The sequence below is a fragment of the Martes martes genome, assembly GCF_963455335.1.
Source record: "Martes martes genome assembly, chromosome: 8".
Taxonomy (NCBI): Eukaryota; Metazoa; Chordata; class Mammalia; order Carnivora; family Mustelidae; genus Martes; species Martes martes.
The window spans coordinates 65,102,869-65,127,364 of record NC_137895.1 but is presented as its reverse complement, the minus strand read 5'-3'; the positions used below and the strand labels follow the sequence as shown (position 1 = coordinate 65,127,364).

At 37.8% G+C, this 24,496-nt stretch overlaps 1 protein-coding gene across 1 annotated transcript in view; it reads right to left on the bottom strand.

Annotated features, from left to right (window-relative positions):
• Positions 1–323: 323 nt before the first annotated feature.
• OVCH1 (ovochymase 1) overlaps positions 324–24,496 on the bottom strand; it is a gene marked incomplete at both ends in the record, with an annotated part of 67,465 nt that continues 43,292 nt past the window's right edge. Inside the window, 7 exon segments of the mRNA XM_080810235.1 lie at positions 324–501; positions 1,832–2,096; positions 4,120–4,293; positions 9,698–9,922; positions 17,649–17,788; positions 18,711–18,727; positions 18,729–18,847. Of these exon segments, the coding sequence (XP_080666361.1) occupies positions 324–501; positions 1,832–2,096; positions 4,120–4,293; positions 9,698–9,922; positions 17,649–17,788; positions 18,711–18,727; positions 18,729–18,847 (1,118 nt within the window).

Below are 24,496 nucleotides of genomic sequence, written 5' to 3'. Positions count from 1 at the left end.
ATGTTTATTAAAATAAAATTTAAAAAAGAATATCACATTGGGGTTTAAAATACAAAAAAAAAAAAACTCACCTAAAAGTGGGTGTCAGAATAAATTAGGACAAGGTGAAAAACACATTTCTTTGAAATCTTCTCTAGACCTCCATCAATTAAAGACATATAAAAGTCAAACGTTTGGGCAGGTGCTTCAGCTTTGAGGGAAAGGGGCTTAGAATATCAGAAAGTTTGGAAATCGTGACTTTCAGAAGTACATACGGCACTTCTAAGGAAGATGGAAGAGAAAAAGCACATGGCAAAGCTTCAAAATATGGAGCGGAGTTATCCCTACTGGCCAGATTCGACAGGTTTGTCCAGCTGCAGCAAGGAGAGATCATCAAGATCATCAGTGGGAGGGAAGGGCGCAAAGCCAGGGTGAGTGTAGACAGCTTTCACTGATACCAGATCGCCATTTCTGGTGTTTGAGAGGGAACTTCTTCCTATGACCAGGCCATCTGTGACAGTACTTGTCATAAAAAAAAGGAATGGGGGACATAGATACCATTTTTAATGAGGTCATACTTTTTCAAAATTACTAAAAATACATTCTCTAACATTTCCCATCTATGTTAAAATCTTTGTTATCTGGAATTCTTAGAAAATGGGGGTTTCTTATTAATTGGATCCTTGAGAAAAATTAAGATATCTACTCTCTTGCCTTCATAACATCAAACAAAAAAATGATTTAGTATTTCTTAACAAGATTCATGATGCCTCAGGGTAATGATTCTATGTATTATTACAATCATAATATTACACATTATACGACGTATAATGGTCACTGAAACGTATTCCGGAAGTTATAGATACTCTACTCCCTAACACAATGTTTCTCAAAGAAATGTCTAAGAACCACATGCATTAAATCTGGCAGTGCCTTAAAAATGCAGAATCCCAGGGCGCCTGGGTGGCTCAGTGGGTTAAAGCTTCTGCCTTCGGCTCGGGTCATGGTCCCAGGGTCCTGGGATCGAGGCCCGCATCGGGCTCTCTTCTGAGCGGGGAGCCTGCTTCCCTCTCTGTCTCTCTGCCTGCCTCTCTGCGTACTTGTGATCTCTGTCTGTCAAATAAATAAAAATCTTAAAAAAAATTTAAAAATGCAGAATCTCAGACGTAACTCATTAACTCAAAATTCAGAACTAAGCTTCTAAGATTTCTTGGCAAACTCTCCAGGTAATATTCAGCAACCAAAGTCTGAAAACTGCCTTAATCAGGAGAATGTCTTGTGATTACTCTCTATCAATGGAGTTGGGGAATGGTAGAGAAAAGGAGTTTTTGATTCGTTGAAGTTTCCTGCCCACTACGTTATGGGAGCAGAGGCTTTTATTAGAAAGCCGAGTTTAGAAGTACTGAAACACTGTATCTACTAATTTAAATATGGGCCATCGCTATACTTCTGGGAGGCCAGTATGAAAAACACCAACCTGAGACTTCTCTGAGGAAGGGGTTTTCAGATATCGCCATACCACACCGAGACCAAGATTCAGACACAGTTTTTTAAAGTGTTTCTTTTAAAGGACATTCTTTAAAATTTTTAAATTTTAAAATTTAAAGAAGAGGGGACTGTTGTTACTCATTAAGTAAATTACACAGAGAAGCAGGAGGCACCTTTTAAAACTAAAAGCTCTGTCAGTAGTGAACGTGTTAGAGAAGCACGACATGTCTTGGTCTGACCACGTTCATTCCTTTGCAAGGTGGAGACTGTATGGGTGGGAGCTTGCTGCTGCTTGTGCTGCGGGGAGAGCAGGAGTATGCCCAGCGCCCAGCTCGGGCACCCCCCTCACCACACGGGCACATACCTAAAGTTACAGCACGCCATGGTCAGGACCCACTGCCTAGCCATCAGAGCACCTCCATAGAAATGTCCTTGGTGCTGCAGGCTGACCAGCCAGGGCCATGACCCTGCCAGTGCCGCCCGGCCACCCACCATCCAGGGCTCCCCGTGCTTAGCAGACAGCACCTGTGTGTTTCTCTCAGACCCTTGCATTAGAAATGGGTCCACAACAGAAATTTCACATGGTTCTTGGGTTGGCTGTTTGCCAGTATTGCTTTCTATGGTTATCTCTGAGGAAAGTAACAAAAAAACATTAGAAATACTTATCAAAGTCTGTTAAAATCTCAGAATGGAGAGGTTTATTTCTTTTATAGGTTCAAGACTAGGATTCTCGGCCAGAGAGATTTCTCTTTTCTTCCACTGCCTTTAAAAAGAACAAAAATCAATAAAGTTACCTGAGTATTAATATATACCTCTGTAGACAAATCAGAACAGAAATTAATATAAAAATTTTTGCACTTAATTATGAAATTACTTGGCACTGTTCCTTCTTTGGCATTATCTGTGTGACACATCTGTATAGAAGTGTATAACACATCTAGACATATCAAAAGACTTCATACTACATGTATTCCAAATACAATTTATATAGAAAGGAAAAATTTAATGAAAAATTCTAATAATATGTTTACTTCAATCTCAGATATAAAAAGAACTCCACCAGGGAATTAAAAATGAGAGACTTATTCAAGTATATATTGAAATATGAAGAAAATTAAATAAGCTTCCTCATAGCCTACACTTTGGGAATTATAAGATATGTTCATTTTTTAAATGCTTTGCTTGAGAATTTTTATACCAGAAATCTATTTAAACAAAGTTTCTAGCAGAGTGGATTTGTTTGTTTATTCAATACTTATATCAAAATTCACTTCTACTTTCTCTTCAAATATCTATAAAATACGGATTCCCTCTTCTTTTTGGATATATAGGTAAAAAAAAAAAAACCCAAACTCTTCAAAATTAAAACTATCCTAGATCATAGAAATAAAAAACCCCACAAAGGTATTTATTCAACATGTTTTCTGCATTAAGGTTTACTGCCTTACTGTGTGTTTTTACTGCATTTTAATCCATGTATATGGTAACTCTTAGACTGTGGGCTGTTCATACACGTACATGACAGCAACCATTTTACTAGTATTCAATTTTTTTTCAACTTACTTCTACAAAAACCAAACACTTAAAAGAAGAGATGAAGCAGCCTAAATATTTTTAACCATGTGAATGTAGGGTCAGTTTGGAGATGCAGAGATGGAAAGATAAGAGCAATGGAGACAGGGGTGCCTGGGTGGCTCAGTCGGTTTGGCATCTGACTCTTGATTTCACCTCAGGTCATGATCTCAGGGTCTTGGGATCGAGCCCTACACCAGGCTCCGCGCTCAGCGGGAGTCTACTTGCGGATTCTCTCTCTTTCCCTTTCTCCCTCCCCACTGCTCGAACTCTCTAAAAATAAATAAATACAACTTTTTTTTTTTTTAAAAAGGAGCTATGGAGACAGAAGAAGGGTCAGTAGTTGAGCACTCCTTGCACAATTAAAAATCACACCTAGATGATGATGTGCTTCATTAGTCTATGGCTAAAATCACTCTTCTAGAACTCATTCCTTCCCCTCATCTTACAAAAGACAAAGTGGCATCAAAAAGAACTTTGTGTTGGATGTTATTAGAATTCTTTCTAGATTTACACTCCACTCAAGAGAATCTCCTAGTAACACATTGATTTGGTTTTTTGTCTTAAACACAACTAATAAAATTCTGGCTTAAACAGATTGGATAAGTAGAAGAGTCATTACATGCATTTCTATTTTATGCAGAGTAGTTAGTATATGTTCAGCTACAATATTCTTTTTGGGGGGGTTGTCTTTTGGGGGATTTGGGAGTTGTTCTTTAGTAAAAGAGAGATGGTTAACAGAGACATGGAAACACACTGGACTCTACCTTTGCTTCAGCCTCAATGTCCCCATTGGATTTTTTTTTTTAAATAGCAACTGCCTGATTTTTATGTTTATCATTATCTCTTAAGTAAAATAGCACACACAGAGACACAAGCATGCACACACACCAATTAACGATTACCTCAAATGGTCCATCTAAACTACCAAGGTCTTACACCTTAAGGAATGGTTTGAAATGAAGTTATTCTGTTCTGAGTATTAAAGCAGGGTGACTCGGGGACCCTCAAACCAGTGTTCCGCAGGTTCTACTTTGACATATATGGTATCTGCTTTAATAAATATTTTAAAATACTTACCATTGGTAGGCAGTTGGGTCCCCATATTACTTTTTTGTGAATGCTTCTGAATTATGTCTTCCCACATAAGTTTAAAACCTCTTTCTCCCACAGACTTATCAGTCTTAAATTTCATAGTCACATAAGCACCACTGGATATCAAGACAAATTCTTCCTTAGAGCCACATAAATGCGCTGCAATGTGAGATATATGTAGTAATTAAAATATTTCTCCTGTATAGTAACACAGGTAAAAGAGGACAAGGAGGGAACATCAAATTCCAAACTGTTAATATTGGCAAAGGAATGATTATCAATAATATAAACTCAAGATTTGTGGAATGGAATCCATGATTTGCAGCGACGGAAGGGTACAGATTTTAAATGGTTGAAGGGAAAAGAGCGGGCTAGCATTTGCTATGAAATGCTATACAACTCTATGGCAATCTGTGATCAGAAGGAAGAGAAAAGAGGCGTGTTGGTCAAGGCAAATGTACAGAGAAACAAAAGGAACAGGACAGTGTTTTGAAGTTTGGGCCATACTCCCGCCCTGCCCACAATTTCCTAGGTTGAAATCCTAATCCCAAATGTGATGGTATTAGGAGGTGGGGCCATTGGGAAGTGATTAAGTCACAAGGGGGGAGCCCTCAGGAATGGATCTAGATCCCTTATAAAGGAGACCCAGAGACACTCTCACTCCTTTTTGGCAGAGCAGAAAAGACTATGAATCCAGAAGTGAGCTCTTACCAGACACCAAATCTTGGACTTCCCAGCCTCCAGAACTGTGAGAAAGAAATGCTGGCTGTTTAAGCCACCCTGTTTGTAGTATTTTTGTTATAGTGGCCAAAACTGGCTAAGACATGCAGGCTGCCCAAATGCAGACTAATGATGATCCTTTCTTAACTCAGAAATACAAGTTGTTCAAAGGGAGTCCTGACAGTAATAGGACATCCCCTATAATTCACCTGTACATGTTGTAATTTCAATTCCCTCAAACAGTGATACATTATTGATTTGTTTTAAAGGCAATGTTATCTCAACAATCAGACGAAGAATGATAGAGAATAGAGAATAGGGGAAGAGTGAACCTCTACATCCTTCTTACTGTTGCAGAATCTGTCTGGTGAGCTCAATATGATGGGGAACTTCTGGGATGCATCATGTCAAGGAAAAGGACTCTGGTAGAGTCAGCAAACATGCCAGAAGTTTTAAAATAATGTAAATGGGAATAGGTTACTGTTTAAAAAAAAATTTTTTTTTAAAGATGTGGGAGTGAGGGAAGATGGATAGAAGTCAGAGAAAACAAAATAGAGGATTTCCAAAGTCCTACATCAGTGAAAGAGTGTAGCTTAATGTTTACAGGCACGGATTCTATAGCCAAACTGCTGGGTTCCACTAGCGCTGCCGTTTACTATGTGGCTCTGGGCAATTCATTTCATCTGCCTCACTCTCTGCCTCAATTTTCTCATCTGTATAATGGATATAAATTATATTCAAATGGGATTTTATAAATTGGTATTTGTAAATTATTTTAAGTGTTAAATTAAGAAAAAAAAACTTCAGCAAATTACTAGACAGTTTTTGAACACTTGAAGAAGGAATCAGTGGTCACAAGAAGCCGGCATGGGATGCTTAACATGCCACATTCAAGGAACCTAATTAATTTTTTTTGAAGAGCTAATTAGATGGTGGCTAGGGGGAAGGAGATAAACTTAAAGAATCTTGTTTGCAGTGCAGCGCTTAATAAAGTATATTAGAATATCCTGTGAACAGATTTAAAATGTAAGTGGATAACTAAGTGGCGAGGAAGTTTCACAGCTGATTAAATAATCATACAGTTTTAAGCTGGAGGGAAGGTATTAATGGTATGGAAATGTTTCTATCCTGGTTTCTGTCAAATACAGTATTTCTATTAAGAACTTCGAAATACAGACAACACATTTACAAAATGTGTAGACTTAAAATGGGTGATTGGTTGAGAAGGGAATCATGCCAATATAGAATCTTAGAGATCATTTACTTCAATCTTTCACCTAACACTGAGTTTGTTCTGAAATAACCTTGGGCGTAGGATTACTCACCTTGAAAATATGTCATGGAACTTGAGAGTATTTTCTGTTTTTGAACAGTTCTAATTGCTAGACTGTTCTTCATGTTGAATCAAAAAATATCAGTGGAACAGCTGTCACATGGTTCGTGTAGTACCCAAGAATGTAAGTGTTTGAATCACAGTGCATGGGTATAAAGGCCACTTTCTCTACTTATCAGTTACGTCCCTGGGAACAAGTTACTCAAGCTTTTTGTGACTTGGTTTCTTTATATTTAAAATGAGAGGGGCACCTGGGTGATTCAGTTGGTTAAGCATCTGCTTTTGGCTCAGGACATGATCTCAGGGTCCTGGGATCAAGCCCTGCATCTGACTCCCTGCTCAGTGGGGGGACTGGTTCGCTCCCCCTACCCCCTGCCATTCCCTCTGCTTGTACTCTCTCTAATAAATAACTAAAATATTTTTATTTATTTATTTATTTAAAGATTTTATTTATTTATTTGACAGACAGAGATCACAAGTAGGCAGAGAGGCAGGCATAGAGAGAGAGGGGGAACCAGGCTCCCTGCTGAGCAGAGAGCCCAATGCGGGGCTTGATCCCAGGACCCTGAGATCATGACCTGAGCCGAAGACAGAGGCTTAACCCACTGAGCCACCCAGGCGCCCCCCCTTTCCCTGTAATTCTTTACAAACAGTGCCCTAAAATAGTGTCATTTGATACTTCTGAAATTTCAGTTGCAAACATCCTGCTTTCTAAATCACCATCTCCTATCTCTCCAACTTATTAGTGTTCCTCTACTATAGTTATTTGGTCTCTCAATGACCTGCTAGTTGTCAATCCCATAAAAACTTTCTAAATCCAGCAGCCTCTAAGAAAATGAGAGATTGTGCTGCAAAGGGAAGCAGAGAAATGGGGCAATAGCTACATTTTTTGTTTTATTTTGTTTTAAATAATGGGTAATACTAGAACATGTTTGAAACTGATGAGAGTGATGGTGGAGATCAAGGATGTGTGAGAGAGGATAACTAGAGGAAATTTGTGAGAAGCTGATAATCCTCAATTTTTAATCTCTAGCCCAAACTTTTCCTCTAGCTCAAGAGTTCAACCTGTAGCTACCTACCGCCAACTCAACCTGGATGTATCACAGCATTAAGAATTTAAAGTGGCCCAAACAGATCTCTCCCCACAAATCTATTTCCCCCTTCAGTATTTCCCATCTCTGTAGATGCTAACCTCTCACACCAGAGTCATCCTCAATTTGCATATTTAATCCCATATGCAATCCACCCAGAAACCATATTAGTTCTCTCTCCAGATCTGTCAACTTCACTTGCATTCCACTGGTGCCATCCTGGCAGAGATCATTTCTGACTTGTTCACTATTGTGTTTCCAGTGTGCCTAGCCCATTATTGGTTAGGTAATGTTTGGTAATGAATGAATTCAACCTGTATATTTAATATAGTGCTTACTGGTTACTGATGTCTTATATTCATGGGGAAAATGAAAGAAGACCAGATGAACCTTAATTTTGATAATTTATTTTCATTAAAATATTGCAAAAGCATTGTAATGGAAACTATTGGGGTGTTATGGACTACTTCATTTACACATACACAAATAATTAAAAGCTAGTTAAAAACTGATGAATCCTACTTACATGAATAAAAAGATCTATTAAGAAAAGATAATGTGGTTCCATATATGGGATAGCCCATTTCACTAGCTAGAAGATTAGCAATGGGAATCCAAGTTCTGTGGTTTAAAAATACTTTTATAAATTGCATGTTTCATTGAAATGCATATAAATTTCATTGAAATGCATTATAAATGCATATAAAAATACTTAAAATTGTATGAAATAAAATTGTATAAACTATCAAACTAATGGTAGCTTCCTTTATAGAGATTTATATAAGCTGATTATAAAAAATGAGCACTCTTATTTATAATCATTTGACACTTCTGAATTAATTTATCAGAACTTTAAAAAATATATATTTATTTATTTATTTGACAGAGAGATAGCACAAGTAGGCAGAGTGGCAGGCAGAGCGAGAAGGAGAAGCATCGGGCTCAACACTGAGCAGGGAGCCTGATGTGGGGCTCAATCCCAGGACCTTGAGATCATGACCTGAGCTGAAGGCAGAGGCTCAACCCACTGAGCCACCCAGGCACTCCAACTTATCAAAACTTTTAAAGAGGAATAATGTTGCTAGATGGAAGAATACTAAAGAGTAAGAAAGAAAAAAGAAGTCCCTGACATTCAGAAATGGGTTTGGAACTCACAGCTAGATCATGTTGTTCTGCAGGACATAAACAAGCTCCCAGAACAGCAACATCAGACAGGACTCTGAATCTGTGGTAATGTGAGACATAAACAAGGTCATGTGCAACCACCAAAACACCAAACATCGACCTCTCTTAGCTAAGATGAGGGCTTGCCACTTCTTTACCAAAAGCAGTTTTATCCTTATTTGAGCCAGGCCTCCCTGTGATTGAGATCCCAATCATAAAATTGCTCCATTTCCTAATAGCAACCAATCCAGAGCCAAGCCCACTTCCTTAGACCCTCTCCAAAATTACCTAACCAAAGCCCAAATCCTATAATAGGCTCTAACTTCCTCTCACTGATCCCAGTGTCTTTGGCTGAAGGCCACTAGAGGCAGGATTACAGGATCTGGTACGCATATTAATCTTAAGAACTAATAGCTTGAAATGTTGAATCTGCCCTCCTCCCCACAACATTCTAATTGCTTGAGTTCTTTAACAGGAACCAAATTCCCTGGTAAGAAGAAGTTAGGTACCTTTAGAATTTCAAAGCAAATTGCTGAGCTTATTGGTGTCATATATCCTGTAATATCACAGGAGAGGTCAAGGTCCTAGAAAAAGACTGTATCAAAACTCTCCTCTTGCTCTTTGGGATAGGTGGATTGTAAGGGCATCTTCGGAGCAGAACTTGTTGGAGACTGAAGAAGGAGATGCAGTACTGGATTACAAAATCGTTGGAAAAATCTTCCCCTATGAGGCAGTCTTGGAACAGGCCTGACGACTGTGTGACAGACCCACGTGGCCAATAAGTCCCTAAAAATTATTTAAACTAATTGGCTTTTTTCTCCCTTTAAACTTACCCTGTGCCTAAAAAGGGCTACTTTTACAGTGAAGATGAAACCTGAGTGAACAGATTTTCAAAGAGTTAACAGAAATGCAGTTCAGAAATTGAAACCTCTTAAAATACAGTACCTCCTGAGAAAAACAAAATTCGGGTGCCCCCTAATGGTAAAATGAGATAGGCAAAGTGGCTAAAATTAGGAAGAGCGAGAACCTCACAGGTGAGGATCCAGTGAGCGTGGGCTTAGGCTCGTCCCATTGTGCTCAATGTGCTCGTCCCATTGTGCTCTGGGATTCTGAGGAAGGAGGTCATGAAAAATCACTGACAACAAATCATACCTCTTCTAAAGCTCATGTAGGTCATATTTTCCACATATATGCACTGAACAAATGCTGACATAAATGCCACTTTATGTGGGCCATCTGAGAAAGATCAGTTTACCAAGTAATCTTGATTGCTGATCTGGTCCATCATAAATACTGAAATAATTCCATTCACAGTTCCAAGATTCTTCTGGTGTAAAGTCTTTAATCACCACCTTCATTTTATTTCCTGACTTGGAATAAAAACTCCCAGTGCAGTTCAGCATGTTGGGATATATGTTAGGATAATTGGGAGATGTGATCTCAGTAGAACTAACTGGAAGCAAATCCAATACTGGACATCCTTGAGGCAAAAAAGAGAAAAATTATTTAATATGATGATCAAGGAGCTGCGTTACTTTCTGTATCTAGTTTAGTGTCTGCAACTAGGTCATTACAACCTAAGTGGTAGTGTACTTCTATTAATCTGTCACTCTTTCTTTGTATCCATAGTTTATGTATACTGACACAGGATTTAAATGACATTTGTTTTGAAAAACTGACCCCTCCTGAAGAAGACAGGCTGAAGTTCTTTGACTTCATTTCACGAACTGAACTACTAAATCACCCACGTCCACATTCCAGTTTAGTTTTTTGCTTATATTTAAGTTAATATACAATCTTAATGTTCATGATCACGAGAAATAGGTTTTATCATCTTCAGTCCATAGATGATAGTAACGTATCACTTCGATATTCAACACATATGTCCTAAGACTTTAAGGACTTCCCCTAATTTGAAAATGCCACAGTAATATTTCATTTCCCATTCAGTGCTGAAACAAAGAACTTCGACACCATAGAATGAGAGCAGAGAACAAGGCAAGCAGGTTAAGAAGCAGACCTGGGTCCTCATTAGATTGGATTCGTGAATAAATTAAGTGCTTCTCAAGTTCAGCCTCATGGCAAGTGCAATTCAAATTGCAAACATTTATCAGTTAGGGAAGTTTGGGTAGCTCTCAGATAGTTGAAAGATAGACATTAAGATTCATGGGCTAAGAGGCTAAACCAAGAAAGAGAATTGAAGAATTCAGTGACATTTTGGGCCTTCTCCAAAAGCCCTAGGTTTATCCAACCTAAAAGCAATGCCATCCAAAAATTGATTTACTTCATCAACAATTTTGTCACCCTAGTTTCACTATGCAATGGTCTAGAGAAGAACAAAAATATATATATGTAATCCAAAAGACACAACATATATGGACAGAATGGCAATGAATAGAATCAAGTAGCTTCAGGGATCCCATTAACAAAACAGATGTGTTTCTCACCCATTAATTGAGTAAGGTGCTACCTCCTCACTCTCTACTCCCTAATGAGCCCCAGGTCTCCACTACCCCCAAAGTTTGACATTATAATACAAATACTCCCTTTACTATAAGGTAACTAGAATCAGGCCACAAACACCTGAACATTTTTGACAGAAGTCAGATTACACTTCTCACTACATAGTGCTTAGCAGCAAGGGCATTTTCCACTCTATTTTAATAATATATAACCAAAGTCAAGCCAGCTGGATTCCTTACCTCCATTATGGTCTTACTTTTATTATTAACTTTATTTTTTCCTCTCATGGAATCTAGAATAAGAGAATATTCAGTGTCAATATATCCAACTAAATACTTTATATTTCTTTATTTTTCTGATTATAAAAGTGATATATGTACCTTATAAAAAATTTCAAAATACAGAGAGTTCAAAGAAGATAAAGTCTCCTGTAGTCCCAGCCTGTAAATAACCAATATTCATGTTTTAACATAAATCTGTCTAGGTCTTCTGTTATGCTAAGTATACATTTTTTAAAAAATTGTACATCACTTTACACCATTAAAGCCTTTTTCCCCCATTTAATTTATTGTGACTATTTTTCCATACTACCAGATATTTCATATAAATTATAATGATTTTATATTTTTGATTCACATAGATACAATTTGTATTGATATATTTTTATTTGTAATTTCAAAAATATGAATGATGAGTCAGATTTTTATAAACTACAGACATGGGCTATAAATTTTGCTGTCATTGTAAAAATGTCTGCACTAATGGTTTCCTGTGTTTATCTGAACACAGAAGTTGAATACATATAATAACAGTCTTCTGAGTTGAGTCCTGTTCATACACTGGATCTCAGCCAGCGGCATTCCCATGAGCAAATGGATGCATTTATTACCCGCTCACTGGATATGGAGCTACCACCTTCCCCTCTTCACCCCAGTCTGTCCCAGCTGAAATGTCATTTCCTTTATTCAAAGAATTATTGTGCACCAGCTATGTACCAGGCATGGCTGCAGGTTTTGGAGATAACAGCATTAAGTCTGAGATGCCTATCAGATATCCAAGGGGAGGGGGGAAGCAATTGGTGATACAGAGCTAGAGGTTAAAAAATAAAAAAAGTTGGGAGTTATTTGCATATTGACGGTAGTGAAAGCTAGGACCTGGGTAAGGTCACTAAGGAGTGAGTACAGGTAAAGAAGAAATGAGAGTCAAGGCATTGGTCCAGGGACACTTCTACCTTTAGTGGTGAAGAAACCAAAGAGCAGCCAGCCCAGAGACTCTGAAGGAGATCAGTGAAGTAAGAGGACCGCTAAGGAGAATAGTTTCCTGGAGGCCAAGACAAGTAGATTCTAAAAGGAAGGAAGGTTCATCAGTGCCAAACGTTGTTAGGGCTGAGGAGGATCTCTCGGATCTAGACTTGGGGAAGTCATTGGTAACTATGGTAAGGCCAATACCTATGGAATGGTAACAAAGAAAGGCCTACAGGAAGGGATCTAAGAAAAAAAATGAGGGCAAAAGAGGAGTAAAAATAAATCTCACGGGGTTCTGTGATAAGAGAACAAAGAAACTAAAGTTTTCCTACAATTCCATTGCCATCCTTTACCAAACTAAATAACATCCCTCCACTGTTTATTTTTACTGTACACCATATTTTTCCTTCAAAACAGTAGGTTTTTTTACTCTATATTTTTCTATATGATTTGATTATTGACTATCTCCACTAGACTATAAACTCTAGTAGGGCAGAGCTGTTACCAGACTAAATTAGATACTTTTAGTAGAAATCCCTCTCCAATTATATTCCAGTTAACATTTTTAATGAGTATAAATTGATTAATCTTAAGGATGAAAGCAATTCTAATAACTGTTCAGAATTAAACCTAAACTGCAAATTTATAGTTCTCAATTTTTTCATAATGCTATCAGTGTCTGTGCCCAAATCACAGGCAAAGCATGTTTTTCACCCAAATCACAGGCAAATAATAGGCAAAGCATGTTTTTCAATAATCTAGTTGCAACCAATATAAATGAACTATATATCAAACAGGTGAAAAATAATATATTAGTGCATTAAGGAAATTAATTTCAAAAGAGAAAAACTACTTGAAACTTTTATCCCTAGCATAAAAGTTTCTTCCTATATTATAATCATCCAAGAGCCCAGAAAAATAGACAAAATTCTTTGATGCTTTAAAAAACAATGACAGGGGACGCCTGGGTGGCTCAGTTGGTTAAGCAGCTGCCTTCGGCTCAGGTCATGATCCCAGCGTCCTGGGATTGAGTCCCACATCGGGCTCCTTGCTTGGCAGGGAGCCTGCTTCTCCCTCTGCCTCTGCCTGTGCTCGTGCTTTCTCTCCCTCCCTCTCTCTCTCTGACAAATAAATAAATAAAATCTTTTAAAAAATAATAAAAAAAAATAAAAAATAAAAAACAATGACAGATCTGATCAATCTTATACTTTATAGAGGTTTAGCTTGAGGCCTCCACAGACTACAGAAGTCATACCTTAAACACGGTCCTTTACTTCTCCTCTAAAGCAGACAAATAAGAGCATTCCATCTGTTTAATCATAGATTTTTCCTAACGAAGTGCAAAATAAAAACATACAAATAAACATATAAGAAAGCAATAGACTTACCAGAAATATGAAAAGAATATCTCAAAGAAAATTCTTCCATGGGCAAACTGACATTGTATGTGAAAATCAGCATCACTAGAGGACCATGAGATTTTAATGAAGGTGAATTTTCTCCACATAGTTTTTCTAGCCCCAAATAAAGAAAAAGCAAAGAAGCATACAAAAACTTACCACACATCAGAGCAAAGGTTATTGAGCAAAGTAAGAGAAAAAAATCCTGTTTCTGAAATTATAAACTTATACCATACCCACTCCCAAGGATATAAAGATGAGAAAACTAATGAGAAGAAAACCCAATTAGAATCGAGAGAAAGATATTCCAGATTCCCGAATCCAAACACATCTAAGGATGGGGCTCTAAACCAACTAGAGCCCAGGACCCAGTTCCTACAATGTCTAGAATAACCTGGGTAGATCTCTTTAAAGTGATATATTATAAAAGAAGATGACATGACCTAGCTAGGTCCTCAGGGAACTAAACAATTATTGTCACCAGACTGAAATAAAATAATCATATACAGAGAGTGTACTGGAGCCTCGGCTACATCCAGTCTTCATTTAGCCACAGCCTAACTGAATGAGCAAGAGGCACGGAGCAGCAATCGGCATGCTTTCAATGAAAAACGATTTCTCACTCTAAGCGATCATACCTAGTATTTTCCTGAAATCAGCATTCCAACAAAGGCAGTTTGCTCTAACATTCAATAGGATCAAGGTTTCAAGTCAACGATCGTTAAGAACTAAGATTTTTTCTCTTACAGAAAAGCTCTGCTTTCTTTAGTAAACGGACGTCCAGAGGACCAACTTCATTGTGACAAGAAACGAAGTAAGAGATTTAATCTACATTGTACGGGAACTGATAGGTTCTTCTCTGTGAAAAGAAGCTAATGGTTAATCCAGGGCTTTAGGTTCTCAAAATCACATGGGTCAACAGTTGGGAGCTTTGGAGACTCCAGTTTTAATTTGAAATGTAATCACAGCTGCAGATACCTTTTATATTGGGGCCTATGCAATGTCTTAGATATTGGGGCCTATTAACTTATTTTTATAGATTTGAACTTTTCTAATACCGATTTATAAAGTTCCCTGTGTTATTTACCTTAAACCTTTCTCAGAGCTGTTAAAAATCCCTGACAAATTTGCTTCATCACAAAAGAAAAAAAAAAATCAAAACGCTGGGGTACTCTGGTTTTAACTTGAAATTTAATCAGGGCTGAGTCTCCCAAAACATTTTCAGTTAGTCTTATTTATTTTAAAGATAGTTATTGGGGCGCCTGGGTGGCTCAGTGGGTTAAAGCCTCTGCCTTCGTCTCAGGTCATGATCCCAGGGTCCTGGGATCAAGCCCCACATCGGGCTCTCTGCTCAGCGGGGAGCCTGCTTCCTCCTCTCTCTCTGCCTGCCTCTCTGCCTACTTGTGATCTCCGTCTGTCAAATAAGTAAATTAAAAAATCTTTAAAAAATTTAAAAAAAAATATAGTTATTAATTTCTATCTCACTTTCTGAAAAAAAATTCCCATGGATTTTTCTAGGACATATACTATGTTTATATATTAATTTGGTGTGAATTAATGTTAATTCTGTCTTCCAGTTTTAGAACATGGTATTTTTCTCTGTTCATATCTTTGTGTGCATATGTGTAAAGTTTTGTATCTGCACAATAAACCTCAAATTTAATTTTAGGGTTATATCAAAAAGAAAACCACAGGCCCAAAATGGAGTCACTTATGTGAGGCCACATCACCAAATCGGGGCTTAATACCTAACCTAATTGCAGTTTCAACCTCCCCCAGAAATGCAGTCTTAACCAGTCAGTCGGGAATTTTCTGGTCAGCACCAGTGAGGTAAAGGGTCACATGACCCTCTCCATTCCCCAAAGGAAGAGGAGGTAATATGTACAAGAGCGCCTTTCTTTCCTTCTGCTAAAAGAGCATCCTCTACTCACCATAGCATGCTGCCCGATGCCCGATGCATGCTCCCCTTAATAAAGCCAGTTCGACCTTCGAATTTATTTGACTGAGTTTTGTTTAATAGTTATTCCTAGTTGTAGGTTTCTTGTTGCTAATTATAATGAAAATGATTTTTCCATTACATCTTTTATTACTTTACTGTATGGTTTTAAGGGTGTGATTGCTGTATACTTCACTTATACCTATTTTTCTTCACATGGTAGTTTTGTTATATGTAATATATTTTTCAATATTAAGCTATCCTTGCATTCTGGAGATAAATTATATTTGGTTATGTTTAATACTGAGTAACCCATTGACCTCACACATTGAATCAACTCCTGGAACTTGTATATTTCACTTGCAAAAACTGAAATATTAGGAAGGAGATAGGAAATAGTACATATGTTTTATGTACTTATTCTAAGAAATACAGGATATAATTAGTTCATTAACATTAGAAAGTATAGGGGATGCCTGGGTGGCTCAGTTGGTTAAGCCACTGCCTTCAGCTCAGGTCATGATCCTGGAGTCTTGGGATCGAGTCCCACATCAGGCTCCCAGCTCTGCAGGGAGTCTGCTTCTCCCTCTGACTCTCATGCTCTCTCTCTCTCTCTCTCAAATAAATAAATAAAATCTTTTAAAAAAATTAGAAAGTATAACTAATATAGCTAATGTACTCTTTTTCCTTTTTTCTTTATTTCTTTGTTCTTCCAAACTTTGTGTGCTGATACCCTACTGATGAAAAGGCACTAGGGAAACAACAGTCTAATCTTTTTTTCTAAGCAACACAATTTTAAGAATAGGAATGAAAACATATATTTCTAATTGAAACATGGCAGAAGCTTGCTTTCCTTTATATTACCATGCACTCTCATTTAATTCTCAACACAATCTCATTGGCAGTACAAGTAACAGATATCCTATAAGTCAAGAAAGGAAGAGGTATAGATAATTTCCAAGGATACTGGGGGCAGATTCTGCATTCTCTCCACAAGAAGCTGTGGCCTCGTTGATAGTAAATGGGCTTAGGAACCAGGAACTACCAGTGTTTATTAACATTTCCTTAAGTAGAAACATGGAGATTTTTAGTGCATCTACTTTGGGGGTGGTAATTTAAGTACAAAGAATAAAAGGACAGTGGTTTAGCAGTTGGCTGTTTGATCAACTCTGGCAGGATCCTAACTGCCAGAGGGAGGAGGGACATTGGCATCTGGGTCTTTCTTAGGGAGTCAAAGGTCAACATAATGCCACATACCCTCTCTGTCTGAGCAGCCACCTGGTTTCATCAGGCATAGGTATCCTTGACTAAGTACACATGTATGTGTGTAGTAGTAGTGATAGTAAATTACATAAAAAGCTAAGATAGTTCTTATTACCCTCTTGTCGCAATTCAGGAAACAATGTCTGAGAAAGCTTTGGGAACATTCCCCAATTATTTAACTACTGTGTGATAGAACTGAGATCTGGATCCAGTGCCATCAGATTTCCATCCGGACAGCTGTTATCATAGCACATCAGGTAATGGTGGTCAGCCAGCTCAGGTCCCATTTCATTCCCTTTGTCCTCAGTCATCTCCCAGCCGAGATATTTAAATCTGCTATGGGATTCTTGGAAATGTGTTTGTTTTCTTGATGGTGTACTCCTTCTCTGTACGTTTTTCCTTTGTCCTAGCGAGAACTAAAATCACCATTATGGAACCATTAGGGAAAAGCCAAGAGAACTGCCATAAACTTAGTCTTGACAGAATTGAACTACTGAGTTAGTGGCACATCTGGAAAACTGGATTTTTCTTTCTTTCATAAAAATCAGTTTAAATCAGTTTAATGAGGTTTCTAGCCACTATCATTTTGCCTGATTAATATTAGAGTCTCAATTATTTTTGTGCTACATTTGTCTAAAACTGCTTTATCCATCCTTTATTTTTAGTGTTTCTGGGCAAGTTTAATCTAAGTATGGCCCAAGTAAGCAGCATAAGTTGGGTTTTGTTTTTAACTCAATCTGAAAGAGAGTTAGCTTAATCTCAATTACAAATCTAAAAAATAGTAAGGCTATTTCAGTATCACACAATTTATATCATCTATAAATCACAGTGAATGCAAAACAATCTGGGAATATTTCATTAAAAAACCAACAGCATGGTTCTTCATGGGATAGTAGTTACCTATACATTTTTCACCCACTCCAAATCCTTCATAAACCCACATGTGACCCTGACAGGCCAAGGGTGTCGGCTTCATCTGGAAGTTGATAATATCAAGGCAAACAACATGATGTAAAGGGGCTAATAACTTCCAGTGGCAACTATGGCACAGATAAAAGAAAGTCAGGAATGATTTCTAAATAGCACATATTGTTATTGACTTTGTTCAGAGTTCTAAGCATTGTTGTTAATGGCGCCATCTGCTTCTTTGTGTTTCAGTGAAAGAAGGATTTTTTACTTTAAATTGTAACCATTAAAAATATTTCTAATAATTTGTTAAGAGTTTTAATAAAGTTCACCTGTTATGGTGAATGGTTCGTCAATCACACATAGTCCTCTAAATTCTGATTGGCAATTTGTCTGAATTTGCCCCAAACTCCCCCAAATCACATAAATTAACTCAGGATTGAGATATTACACAAATCTTCACTTTTCACTTCACACTTTAGACTTATTCTATTGTTTAATTCAAGGAAAGCTCTCTATTTTGGCAATTTAAGGACCATTCACTGAGTATCTAGTATGTGCCAGAAGACTCTACATATATTATTTCTTTTTCTTTAAAGATTTTTTTAAATTTATTTGACAGACAGAGATCACAAGTAGGCAGAGAGGCAGGCAGAGAGTGGAGGGGGGAAGCAGGCTTCCTGCTGAACAGACAGCCCAATTCAGGACTTGATCTCAGGACCCTGAGATCCTGACCTGAGCTGAAGGCAGGGGCTTAACCCACTGTGCCACCCGGGCACCCCTACATACATTATTTCTAACTCCAAAACTGTTTGATAGAGGTCTGACCTTCTACTTTACCTAACAAATGATCTCTTTTGTGGAGAAAGTACACAATTTATCAATAGGGACAATCTTGCATTCAGTTTTTTGGTTCTGAAGGCCTCAAACCAGGGATTTCCTCAAAGTCTATTCTTCAAGGAGAGTAGGTAGAAAATAATGCCTTAAGCAAGGTTTGCTGCTTGTCAAGGGATCATTCACAAACTCCTTTCATTATAATAAATATTCCTTCCTCACCTCACAGTGGTTCTGTGAAGAGTATCCTGGGATCTGTATGATTCCTCCTGGTTTAGTCAGAATAACATCCTCCCAAGTGGCTGTACATTCTTGCTTTGAACTCTGGAGAAGTTTGGTAGCTTTACTGCCCTTTGGACCTAAAAATAAAGAAAAAAAAAGCAATGAAAATAAAATTAATTTTTGAGAGGTTTATTATATGCCTTATCAGATAGAGAAGTCACTTTTCCTCCCTGTTTTAGAACAAAATCTTAACAGAAGTGGTTATTTTCACTGAAAAGCCTCTATCTGAATCATTCAAGATACAGAGAACAGCACTTCTCTCAGAACTGTCTTTGGCACAACCTCAAGTCAATGGAAGATAATGTGGAAAAACTATAGATAATGCCAATTCTCTGCACAATTTAATCTAAAAGCAGCATTCTTAATATAGCTTTTTAGGAAAACATGTGATATGCACTCTTCTCTTTATTACTCACTCAACTTTTTCCCCCAAATATATCTCTGCATGGCTTTTTGGTGTCAAGGAAAGAAATGAGCTTTCAGTTACCTATACTTATCAAAAGTCAAAAGCCTTATTAAGGGATGCCTGGATGGCCCAGTCTGTTAAGTGTCTGCCTTCGGCTCAGGTCATGATCCCAGGGTCCTGGGATCAAGTCCCGCTTCGGGCTCCTAGCTCAGCAGGGAGCCTGCTTCACCCTCTGCCTGCCACTCCCCCTGCTGTGCGCTCTGACAAATAAATAAATCAAATCTTTTTTAAAAAGCCGTATTAATTACTTGTCCTAAAATGCACTCTGATAAATCTGAATTGCATAGCATTTACATTTACGATGCTAGCATCTAATATTTGTGTAGTTTTATCTTAAAAACTTGTTCTAAACTTTTATTATAATATCACTATAAAGAAAATTCTGATACAGAGATAATGAATGATTCACAGCTAGTCAACCAGCTAACAGGTAGAACCCTTACATTCTGATCCACAGCAAAGGCCGTCCGTGGCATAAAACCACATCACAATAGAAAATGTTGTCTTGCAATCAACGTATCAGAGCCACATCCGGAAATCACAATTCTGGATTATTTACAAGTCAATCAAGTTACCCACTTTCTCTTATCCAGTTTCTCTTTTGAATCTGACCAATCTCAGACCCCTTAAATACACTTTCCTTTCAAACATGAACTTCTCACAGAAATACCATTTCTTAACAAAATAATGTATATGCTTTGAAATAACTCTAAAAAGAAAAACACTGATTTTTAACTTTATAAAATGACGAAGCATACCTTGAACTCTAAAGACAATGTAACTTGTGCCCAAAGCACCTTGCACAAACGAACAAAATACCACTCTCACTAGGGGTCCGGAACTCATGAAAATCATTGGGTAAGCCCTCTTCCACATAATTCACCTAGGTTTAAAAAAATGATATCTAGTAAAACACAAGAACTAAAAATGTTTTTAGCAGTTTCTCTACTTTAGGTAGAGCCATTATTTTTATTTTTAGTGAAATATATTTGACATATAACTTTGTATAAGTTTAGAATGTACACCATGTTTATTTGATACATTTATGTACTATAATAGGACTGCCATTCTAGTGATAGTTAGCTTCTACCACCTCTCATAGTTACCATTTCTTTTTTGTAGTAAAAATAATTAAGATCTAGTTCCTCAGCAAGTTTGAGGATTATAATATAAATGTTGACTATATTCACTATAGTGTGCACTCAATCTCCAGGACTTGTCTACTAGTTACAAGTTTGTACTGATGAGGGAGGAATTTATTTCACTCTGCAAAATGAGGGAAACAGGGCTCCAGAACTCAAGTAATTCACCCAAAGTTAGACTGGTAGGGTGGGGACTCAGGATCTAAATCCAGGCCTATGAATCCAGTCCTCATCACAGGCTGCTATGCCATATTGCTCCCTTGAAGGACAGCAAGAAGTAAATTACTTCATCTTTAAAATGATGCTGATATGGGGGCGCCTGGGTGGCTCAGTGGGTTAAGCCGCTGCCTTTGGCTCAGGTCATGATCTCAGGGTCCTGGGATCGAGTCCCGCATCAGGCTCTCTGCTCAGCAGGGAGCCTGCTTCCCTCTCTCTCTCTGTCTGCCTCTCTGTCTACTTGTGATCTCTCTGTCAAATAAATAAATAAATAAAAATCTTTTTAAAAAATGATGCTGATATGCCATTTTTCTTCTAGTAAAGTAACCTACTTATTAAAAATATCTCACCATGAAAAATCCATGATGGAAAAACTTCCACCTGAAAATTTATTCTTTATCTATAGTCAATCTTTCTTTCTTTCTTCTTTTTTTTTTTAATTGCTTTAGGTTGAGGACCTGAGTCAAAGCTGAAAGGGAAAATTGTAACCATAATTCTAAAACAATTCAGAGGGCTGATTAAGAAGGTGTGAAAAGCGCCTGTGAGCGTCTTAGGATCAAACTCCTCTGTTAGTAATGAGTCAGTATCATCCTACATTTATATAAATATCACCTGCTCAGAAAGACATCTGCTGGTTATACTACATATGACCGTAGGGCACCTACATCCCAGCATCTTCTCTTTCTTTTTTTTTTTAAGATTTTATTTATTTATTTGTCAGAAAGAGAGCAAGCACAGGCAGACAGAGTGGCAGAGGGAGAAGCAGGCTCCCTGCAGAGCAAGGAGCCCGATGTGGGACTTGATCCCAGGACACTGGAATCATGACCTGAGCCGAAGGCAACCGCTTAACCAACTGAGCCACCCAGGCGTCCCAGCTTCTCTTTCTTCCCACTTCATTCCCCCCCCAGCTCATCTACCTAATGTATTGCATATTTTATTTTCTTATTATGTGTCCACTTTCCACTGGAATATAAGCTCAATAAGGGCAGGGATTTCTTTTGTCCATTTTGTTCACTCCTGAATCCCCACAACCAAGAAGATTGGGTCTCTAGCCCCTAGTTGATCCTTCTTACAAGTATTTGTGGAGCAAGAGAAGGAAGAGATTGTATGTGAGAAGAAGAAAAGAACAAAACGTATTAGATTGCATAACAGATTAGGGTAAATGCTGTTGAAATAGTATTTGAAAAATGATCAAATACTTATTCGCAGCAAGTGCAGATCAATGCAGCTGTTGGATGAATGAGTTGCTGGCTCCCACAGGGAAAAAGATAGCATTTTATGATATAGAAGAATACTATCTGTCTTGAATAAGGGGCAATACCTCCATTATAGTCTTGCAGTTCTGTTAGCTATCATCTGAAGAGAAAGAACCATTCTACAAGGTTCAAGCTGACAATTTCAGATCAAAGAAATGCTAGGTTGGAAAATTATAGGATTCCCCCAAGTTAATCCACAACAAAGCCAAGCATGGCTCTCAACAGGTTGTAAAGACAAAGGTAAGTTTTCCCAGAAAATGTTTCTTTTTATATGGGAATCTAATATAATGCTACAAGATGGAAAGAAAATAGTTTTCTCTTAAAGATATAGATATAGCATCACTTTACCATATGAGAAAAAACATTTCAGCAGGATTAAAGAAGTTTGTGATTTATTTTTTTTTCTAAACTCAGAATGAACAATAAATACTTAGAAAGCAATGAGATAAATCAAAGTAAAGGTGTTTATAGATAGATTTAAATACATTTTAAAATGTTTACATCAACATATAATAAAAATTAAAGGGCCGCCTGGGTGGCTCAGTCGGTTAAACATTCGACTCTTGGTTTCAGCTCAGGTCATGATCTCAGGGTCACAAAATCAAGCCTCGTGAAATCAATGCCCACGCACAGCGGGGAGTCTCCTTTCTCTCTCTCTTTCCCTTCCCCTCTGCCCTTTCCTTCACTCACACGTGTGTGCCCGCTCTCTAATAAATTAATAAAATCTTAAGAAAAATGAAAGGCAAATAGCAGCCTTATCAATAAATACTTGCAACTTATGACAAAGGAAAAATATACGTATAACAGCTTTCATAAACCAATAAAAATACTCAAAAATGTGTGGTAATGACAAGAAATAAAAAAAAAACAGCCAACCAACACATGAAAAACAATCTGCTAATGATTAAAAAGAAAGTAAAAGTGCTTATTAAACTGATATATTCAGTTATACTCATAGTGCAAGAGGCTCCCATTATTGCCAATGGCAGTGAAAACAGACATAGCTTTTCTGAAGAGTAATTTATCAGTATACACTCCTGGAAAAAATTGTGCTGTGTCTCTAGGGATGATTCTAATTTGGGAAGACGCAATAAGGAACAAATTATCAAGATCCCTGCTTTCATGAATCTTTTATTTTAGCCAGGTAAATAAAGAAGACGATTTCAAAAATTGATCAAGGCTATAAGTGAAATAATCAGAATATAATGAAAAGGACTTTGGGAGGGAATGAATGGTGCTACTTTAGACTGAGAAGTCCTCTTTGGGAAGGTGAGCTATGGTTCACTGATTCACTCATTCAGTGCCTTCTAGGTCTCACATACTGTTCCAGACACTGGAGAGTCTTCAGATGAGGAGATGAAAGTTTTAGTCCCTCCGAAAGCTCACATTCAATAGAGAAAGCACAAACCACAAACATGAAAAAAAAAATCATAATGTTGGAAGACAGTAAGTGCTCAAGAAAAGGGGGAGGCACAAAGAAGTAATCACGCAAGAGGTGATGTACTTGATAACAATTAAGTTAGGTCTCTTAAGAAGGTGACATTCTAGTCAAGCCTTGAGGAAGATGAGGGACAGATGGAGAAGGAGCTCTCTGCAGAGCTAGGAGAAGGAGCAGGACAAGAGCCCTGAGGTGAGAATGCAAGCACCTGATCATGAGAGTCAGGGAGGGAGACAGAAGGTCATGCTAGGGATCTGGGATTTTACTCCAGCTATAAGACCTGGGGATGTCTTATTCAAGGCAGACGGGGAAGGCCATCTGATCACAGGAGAAAAATGTACAAAGTGGATAGGCCACTTAAGAGCTTTGTTCCATAGTCTAAGGGAGACAGTATTTTTTCTTAAAGGTTTTATTTATTTATTTGAGAGAGAGACAGAGAGCGAGAGAGAGCATAAGCAGGTAGAGAGGCAGAGGGAGAAGGAGACACCTTGCTGAGCCCGGAGCCTGATGCAGGACCTGATCCTGGGACCCTGGGGTCATGACCTGAGCTGAAGGTAGACCCTTAACTGACTGAGCCCACCCAGGTGCCCCTAAATGAGATAGCATTTATAAAGATTCTTTAAATAAATGTCTGTACCTTCTAACTCAATGATTTAATCTCAGAATTTATTCCAAGAGCACAATCTCCCCCTCAGAGCATCTCCCTGGCTCCATACACCCCCAAATCCAGCACAGGCATATGTGTGTGTACCACACATATGCCCAATAGTAGACATACACTTATTTTATTCCCAGGTGTCCCCATCAAGTAAATTATCTCCAAAATCTTTCCACCCCCCTCTTGACTAAAAGCTGTACCCCACTTACACAAACAAGAGGTAGCAACTTTGTTTTGTCAAACAAAACAGGTTTGCCTGTGCAGGAGATGAAATGACAGCTGCTGTGCTATTAGCAAATATTTTTAATTCTGCAATTGTAAAAAAACCTTTAATATATTTTGCTTTACTTTAAAATCCAACACTTCCCCCTTTCTGATTTTTAACTGTCCTAAATCCTCTATCAGATACCTTTCTGGCATCCTGGCCTGGTTCTTGCATGCTTGAGGAACTTGAGCTCTCTTGTCTTTTTTCTACTCGAATACACATACACACACACACTCTTGTGTACCTGTTTTGTAAATTCAAGTTTTGAAAATAGTAAGTATGCTT